The sequence below is a fragment of the Theropithecus gelada genome, unplaced genomic scaffold, assembly GCF_003255815.1.
Source record: "Theropithecus gelada isolate Dixy unplaced genomic scaffold, Tgel_1.0 HiC_scaffold_16033, whole genome shotgun sequence".
NCBI classification, from domain to species: Eukaryota; Metazoa; Chordata; class Mammalia; order Primates; family Cercopithecidae; genus Theropithecus; species Theropithecus gelada.
In genome coordinates this window covers 1-7,599 of record NW_020257806.1, presented here as the reverse complement: position 1 = coordinate 7,599, position 7,599 = coordinate 1, and the positions used below count along the sequence as shown (strand labels likewise).

The window sequence follows — 7,599 nt, the reverse complement described above, 5'->3', positions numbered from 1 at the left end:
GGGGACGGCGCGGGCGCGACTGCGGCGGCTCGGGCGGGCGGGGGGCGGCGGCGCCAGCGGACACCGGAGCGGGCAGGAGCAGCGGCCGCGGCGCCGCAGGGACCAGCGGGCCCAGGTAGGCGGCCCGGGGCGGGGCGGGGGTCCCTGCGCAGCCCCCCGCCGGCCGTCCTCCCCGCCGCGCGTCCCTCCTTTGTCCCGGCCCCACCCTCCCGGGCCTCGGGGCCGGGCCCTTCCCCGCCTGGCTCCAGGGCCCCTGGCCGGGCGCCCCCGGTCCCATCCCGCCAGCCCGGCCGGCCCCTCCGCGGCTCACCTTGGACAGCTCCCGGCCGCCTCCCCTCCCCCACCCGGAGGGCGCCCCCCTGCCGGGCCCGCCCCACCGAGGCCCACCCCGCCGCCCCTCTCCGCATTGGTCCCCTCGGGCAGGGCCTCCTCCCTCCTGCAGCTGCCCACTTCGCCCTCCGCCCCGCTGCCCAGCCAAGCCCCTCCCTCCGCGCCCCTTCCCGGGGTGGGCTCCTCCTCTCCACCACTGAGGTCCTCCTGAGTCAAGGGGCGCCCCTGGGCTGGCCCCGCACTGTGCCTCTGCGCCCTCGGCCCCCTAGAGCAGACCCTCTCTCCATCAGACCCCTCACCGGTCAGGCGGCCCTGGGTCAGACCCCCGCCCCACCCTTGGTCAGGCGTGACCCCTGCTAGACCCCTGGGTCGCGGCTCTCTCTGCTTTCCTGACCCTGAGCTTGCTTTGACACCCCCGCCCCCACCAACCATGCCGTGTCCGGCCAGGAGCCGGGCTTCAGGGACCCAGGGCTGGGGTACATTGGCCCTGCCTGGCTGTCCGGGGGTGGGCTGCCCGGCACAGGCGGGAAACCCCGGGAGTGTAGCCAAGTAGGGTGGGCTTCCAGCCCAGCTATGCGCCTCCCCCCCCCCCCCCGCTCTGTGACCTTGAGCCAGCCCCTCCTGCTCCCGCCTCAGTGCCCACGACCCCCTCCCTCCACCCGCATCCCCCAGGAGGTGGAGGTGGGAAGCCGTGTGGGCTTCGTGGGCTTCAGGGCTCTTGAGTGCAAGCGCCTTCCTAGTCAGGGATTCCAGACCCAGCGGGGCTACTCGGGGAGGACAGTGCTGCTGATGGGGACTGGAGCTTCAGCGCCCACAGCAAGGCAAAGGCTGGGTCTGGGTCCACAGAACCCACAGCTGTTAGGACCCCAGGCCCATCTTGGTGGCATCGTTCTGCACAGCAGCGTGCCTGCCTCTCAGGGCGCCCACCCAGGAAAGGGCAGGGTCTGCAGCGCAGGCCGCTTCCCCCCAACCACCAGCACCCCCAGCCTCCTCCGAATGTCCAGAATTACTATGCATGTGGTCCACACACCCGGCAGCCAATCACATGAGTTGGCATTGCCGAGGCGCCCAGAAGTTTGCCTGGCTCATCACAACTGGGGACTGTGTCAGCTGGCGCTTTCATCATCCTGTTTTCTTTTTCTGGCAAATCTGTTACCCTTGATAAGCCAGAAGGTGCCTTTGCAACCAACTGGCACGGCCAAGTGCTCTGCCTCCCGGCCCCGAGCCCTTGTGATTGTGATCACTGTGGTGATCGGAGTCTCTGCTGGACGGGGCACTGCCTGGGACCTTTCTCCACCTTGTCACCTTACTTGTCCCAACAGTGGCTCGCATTTCACAGAAGCGAGAACGGAGGCTTGGGGACTTGAATGTGCCTGTTTAGGTTCAAACCACTGGCTCCCGGGGAACTTCTGGACCCTCCCCATAAACACACCCCCACTCCAAGTGCAACAGCAAGTAGGAACTGGTGCCTCCTTCTCTCCCACTGTAGACCGCCTTGCTGGGGGACTCCCCATCCCCATCCCAGAGACTGGAAGGAGGAAGGGGAGGGGAGGACATAAATTCTGGAGATAAGCCACCTGCCCTTCCCCCAGGGTTCTCTCCCCACCTCCATCCTTTCAGGATCCACTGTGCTGTGTGACCTCCTCAGGCTGCTGGACCTCTCTGAGCCCAAGAGAGAAGAGAGGGGCCAAAAGGACCCCCTCCCAGGAAACGCTATTCCTAAGGATCCATCAGACCTGAACGGGAAGGCCTAGGGCATGCCAGGCCATAGTTTGATTTTATAATTTAGGGAGCGGGGATTTTCCCATTCAGCTTCTGGTTGTGTATGTTTGTATCCCACCTGGGCTGCAAGACCCTGCCTCCCGGGGTGGCGATTGGAAATTGGTGCCCTGATTTGCAAATTGTGGTTCTCAGACTCCCAGCCTCAGGATCCCATTTATGGGAGGTGAGGAGAGCAGCCTTAAAATACAAGTTCCAGCTGGACGCGGTGGCTCACGCCTGGAATCCCAGCACTTTGGGAGGCTGAGGCGGGAGGATCACCTGAGGTCAGGAGTTCAAGACCAGCCTGGCCAACATGGCGAAACCCCGTCTCTACTAAAAATACAAAAATTAGCCGGGTGTGGTGGTGCGTGCCTGTAGTCCCAGTTACTCTGGAGGCTGAGGCAGGAGAATTGCTTGAACCCGGGAGGCGGAAGTTGCGGTGAGCCGAGATTGCGCCACTGAACTCCAGCCTGGGCAACAGAAGGAGACTTGGTCTTAAAAAAAAATAAGAAGAAAGCCAGGTGCGGTAGCTCACGCCTGTAACCTCAGCACTTTGGGAGGCCGAGGTGGGCAGATCACCTGAGGTCAGGAGTTCGAGACCTGCCTGACCAACATGGAGAAACCCCGTCTCTACTAAAAATATAGAATTAGCCAGGCGTGGTGGCGCATGCCTGTAGTCCCAGCTGCTTGGGAAGCTGAGGCAGGAGAATAGCTTGAACCCGGGAGGCGGAAGTTGCGGTGAGCCGAGATTGCGCCACTGCACTCCAGCCTGGGCAGCAAGAGCGAAACTCTGTCTAAAAATAAATAAATAGGCCGGGCGCGGTGGCTCACGCCTGTAATCCCAGCACTTTGGGAGGCCGAGGCGGGTGGATCACAAGGTCAGGAGATCGAGACCATGGTGAAACCCCGTCTCTACTAAAAATAGAAAAAATTAGCCGGGCGCAGCGGCGGGCGCCTGTAGTCCCAGCTACTCGGGAGGCTGAGGCAGGAGAATGGCGTGAACCCGGGAGGCGGAGCTTGCAGTGAGCCGAGATTGCGCCACTGCACTCCAGCCTGGGCGACAGAGCAAGACTCCGTCTCAAAAAAAAAAAAAAAAAAAAAAAAAAAAAAAAAAAAAAAAAAAAAAAATAAATAAATAAATAAATAAATAAATAAATAAGAAGAATAAAATAAAGTTCAAGTTCCCAGGGCTGTTGCCCTGGCCGACTGATTCATCATACCTAGGGCTGCAGCCCTGACACATGCATCTTAAACACTGCACCATGTGCGTTTTCCATGAGGGTTAGCCATCTCGGGGGTGGGGGAGGAGCAGGGGACCCATGGTTGTTGGAGACGGGCACCATTTGATCCACCAAACAGGCTCAGGGTGGCACAATGGCTCAGCAAGGCCTCAGAGTCAGGCAGGTGTGCAGCGAGAGGCGGAAGCCAGACCTGCTAGCTTTCAGGGGCCCCTGCCACGCTGGGAAGAGAGGAGGAAGCCGGCACAGCCTGGAAGGGACACCCGCACCAGGGGAAGGAGTTTCGTGGGCATCCCGGCATCTCTCACGCCTCTCCTAGCTCAGCGCCCCCCGGGGAAGCTCAGGCCCCAGATTTGGTTAGGGAGGAGTAAGCAAAGGGTGTTGGCTGTGCGCCCGCCTGCGGGACAGAACTGCAAAGTCAGCCACGGCAAGCAGATGGGCCTTTTCCGGAGGCAGGAGGCACAGCAGCCACCTCCTCTGAGAAGCCGCCCTGTCCGCCTCTCTCCCTAGGGCTTGGGGCTGTCCCCTCCAGCCTGGGTGGCCTTTGACGTCTGACCCTCCTCTCCGCACAGGCTCGGTCTGGGGTTCTTGCAGCCGGCACCAGACCCTCCCAGGCCTGGCCCCCCACCCGCCGCGGGGAAGATGCCCGAACAGAGCAATGACTACCGCGTGGTGGTGTTCGGGGCGGGCGGCGTGGGCAAGAGCTCACTGGTGCTGCGCTTCGTGAAGGGCACGTTCCGCGACACGTACATCCCCACCATCGAGGACACCTACCGGCAGGTGATCAGCTGCGACAAGAGCGTGTGCACGCTGCAGATCACAGACACCACCGGCAGCCACCAGTTCCCGGCCATGCAGCGCTTGTCCATCTCCAAGGGCCACGCCTTCATCCTGGTGTTCTCGGTCACCAGCAAGCAGTCGCTGGAGGAGCTGGGGCCCATCTACAAGCTCATCGTGCAGATCAAGGGCAGCGTGGAGGACATCCCCGTGATGCTCGTGGGCAACAAGTGCGACGAGACGCAGCGGGAGGTGGACACGCGCGAGGCGCAGGCGGTGGCCCAGGAGTGGAAGTGCGCCTTCATGGAGACCTCGGCCAAGATGAACTACAACGTCAAGGAACTCTTCCAGGAGCTACTGACGCTGGAGACCCGCCGGAACATGAGCCTCAACATCGACGGCAAGCGCTCCGGGAAGCAGAAGAGGACAGACCGCGTCAAGGGCAAATGCACCCTCATGTGAGCCCGGAACGCCCACCTGCCCGCCGCCCACCCCCACTGGCCCCGGCCCCCGCTGCCTCCCCCAACACCGACACCCTCCTCGGCCTCCTCCTCTTCTCTCATCCTTCCTCTGACACCTCGGCTGGGGAAACCGAGGCCACCCCCTCTCCGCTGCCCCTGCCCATCCCGAGGCAGGGCTGGGGTTCTTCTTCCTCCCCCGCTCTCTTTCCACCCTCCTGTTCTGTCTGTACCCGCCCCCCCAAACCAAGAGCTGGAGGTGGCCCCCCTTGTCCTGCAGATGGGAAAACAGGACGGGGAGCTGGCAAGAGGAGCTGCTTGTTCCCGCCGGGATCCGAGGAGGCTGCGTTTCCCCATCTCCATCTCTTTCCCTGGGGTGTCCCCAGCCAGACCTGCGCGTCCTGTCCCTCACATTTGATCACTGTGACCTTCCGGGGGAGGGGGGAGTTGAAAATGCACATCAGCCTCAGATATTTTTTTCTTTTTTTCTCCTGTTTGGTGTTAACATACACCCAAGCCCACCCAGCCCCTCACGACCTCTGATCTGTGCCCCTCCTCCGGTCCCAGAACGCCGCTCTCTCCTGTCTTCACACCGGGGTGTGGGGCCCGCGGGATGGGCCTCAGGCCACCAGGCAATAACCACAGGGCCTGCAGCAGTGCCCCTGCCAGCCCCGAGTCCCACCCCCGGGACCGGCCACATCCACAGCACAACTGCCCGGTCGGAGAGGCACCATGAACGTAGAGGGGCTTCCCAGACACCGTCCACCCGGGGACCCGTCTCTTCCACCAAGACAGAGACGTTAGCAACGCATGGTGGGTGGGGACCTGGGATGCTCAGGAGGGGGTGCCCGGGGCCCTGGCCAGAGAGACATCAATTACACCCCCGTAGAGGGACAGCCGATAGGACCCAGCACCAGCAGGATCCGAGGGGCCTCCAGGCAGAGGTCTGCCCCGCCCACTTCCTCCCCACCACCTGTGCCCCAGAGAGCAGGGCCCACCCGGGAAGGTGGCGTCCTGGAGTCAGGTGTATCTGCAGCCATGAGGTTCTCGGTGTTTTTGTGAGAGAGTCTGAGTGACGCCACACTCTCGTGACCCCACAGGGTTGTGTCCAACATACACGGAAGTGACTATGGAACGGTGTATGCGGTGTATTTGTGCAACCTGGGGTGCGTGGATGGGTGACTTGTATCTAAGTGCATCTGCGTGTATACCTGTGTGTGTCTGTCTGGGATGGTATGCTTTCGTGGCAGTCTGTGTGTGTAATAGTGGTGTAGGGTCTATAGAGAGGTGGTTAGTTGTAGATACCTGTGTGTGGTTGTCAACAAGACCGGGTATTTGTGATGTGTCTGTGTGAATCTTTGTGCCTGTATGAGCATGACTATATTTTGCGGGAGTGGGTGATATGGTTTTTCTGAGAGTATTTATCTGTAAATATGTTTGTCCTGATTGAGGGACACGATCTCTGTTCCACTCGATAGCAACATGACTCTCTAGCAATGTGACTTTTGGTCCCAAATCTGTATCAGTTGGATATTGCTGTGTAACCAATGACCACAAACGGAGCAACCAGAAACAACACACGTTTATTATCTCATAGATTCTGCAGGTCAGAGCCTGTGTGCAGATTCACTGGGTCCTCTACTTGGGATGTCAGGAGGCTGCAATCAAAGCATTGGCCAGGCAGAGGTCTCATCTGAAGGCCTGATCGGGGAAGGATTTGCTTCTTCCAAGCTCATGTGGTTGTTGCAGCATTCAGTTCCTTGCTGTTGCAGGACTGAGGGCCTCAGTTCCTCACTGGCTGTTGGCGGGAAGCTGCTCTTTGTTCTGTGCCATGTGGGTCTCTCCATAGCGGGGCTTTGGAGCACAGCAGCTAAGTCAGCGAGGGAAGGTGAAATGGAGGTGTTGATCTTATTGGGTGTGAGGAAGCAGCGTGTGTGTGTGTGTGTGCGTGCGCTTTTGTACACTGAGAGAGAGAGAGAGAGAGAGAGAGAGAGAGATTGCACGCATGTGTCTCTGTAGTCATGTGGCCAGGTGGGACTATGTAGATAACGTATTGCTCATGTCTGATTTGGTACATGGGACGATGTAGATAACATGTTGCTCGTGTCTGATTTGGTACAAGCATGTTTGTTTTCCTCTGTGTTCATGTGAGTGTTTACTCAACAAATGTTTACTGGACACACTCAGAGAGAGGGAGTGTGCATACTTGTGTGTGTGTTGCTATCCAGCACCTGGACTGGGCTCCCAGAAGAGCTGGCATTGTGTCTGAGCAGAGCGGGGTCCCCCTAAAACTTGGGCTGGCCTAGGGCCCACCAGCAGCTGACATTGCCTCCTCTCCTGTCCTGGCAGTAGCTTCTGGGCTCTGAAGGTGCCGGAGAGAGTGAGGCTGGGCAGGGGTCTGTGGCCCTTTCTCAGGGACACACCCTGATAGCACAATCTCCCTGGGGCCCTGCCCACCTCCAGGCCTCTCCCACCCCAGACCCTGCCCCGACCCTGGGGAGAGAGGGGATCTGCAATAGGAGGGGGCCTGAGCCTGCCCTGGCTGCTGGCCCATACTGCCTGGGCACCCCTGGTGCTGAGGACTGTGCCAGGCCATGCTTGCTGTGACTCCGCCCCCACCCCCTCTCCCCCCGCATGTGGGTGTCCCCACTCCCCCATCGTGGGGTCTGTGTAGCCTTCGCTCTAGACATAGTCTTCCTGCAATAAAAAAGTGGATCCTGCATTCCCCACCAGCATGGTGCCTGTCTCTGTGGTGGGGGTGGGGTGTCAGCTCACCACCTGCAAAGAATCAGGAAGTGTGGGGAGGTGCAGGATGGGGTGAAGGGTGGAGGAGGTGATGGGTGTAGGAAGTGAGGGATGGGGGTGGAGGAGGTGAAGGGTGTAGGAAGTGAGGGGTGGGATGAAGGGTGGAGGAGGCGATGGGTGTAGGAAGTGAGGGATGGGATGAAAGGTGGAGAAGGTGAGGGAAGTGAGGGATGGGATGAAGGATGGAGGAGGTGATGGGTGTAGGAAGTGAGGGATAGGATGAAGGATGG

At 60.3% G+C, this 7,599-nt stretch overlaps 1 protein-coding gene across 2 annotated transcripts; it reads left to right on the top strand.

Moving 5' to 3' along the window:
- The first annotated feature begins 6 nt into the window (after nt 1-6).
- Nucleotides 7-7,296, top strand: LOC112617324 (GTP-binding protein Di-Ras1). 2 transcript variants are annotated; one of them, XM_025374084.1, is made up of 3 exons: nt 84-115; nt 2,245-2,275; nt 3,902-7,296. In XM_025374084.1, exon 3 carries the CDS (start codon nt 3,972-3,974, stop codon nt 4,566-4,568), a length of 597 nt encoding a protein of 198 aa, XP_025229869.1. In that variant the 5' UTR covers nt 84-115; nt 2,245-2,275; nt 3,902-3,971; the 3' UTR covers nt 4,569-7,296. The 2 variants fall into 2 exon arrangements, with proteins under 2 accessions (XP_025229868.1, XP_025229869.1); XM_025374083.1 differs by lacking the exon at nt 2,245-2,275 and having other exon boundaries at nt 7-115.
- Nucleotides 7,297-7,599: the final 303 nt, after the last annotated feature.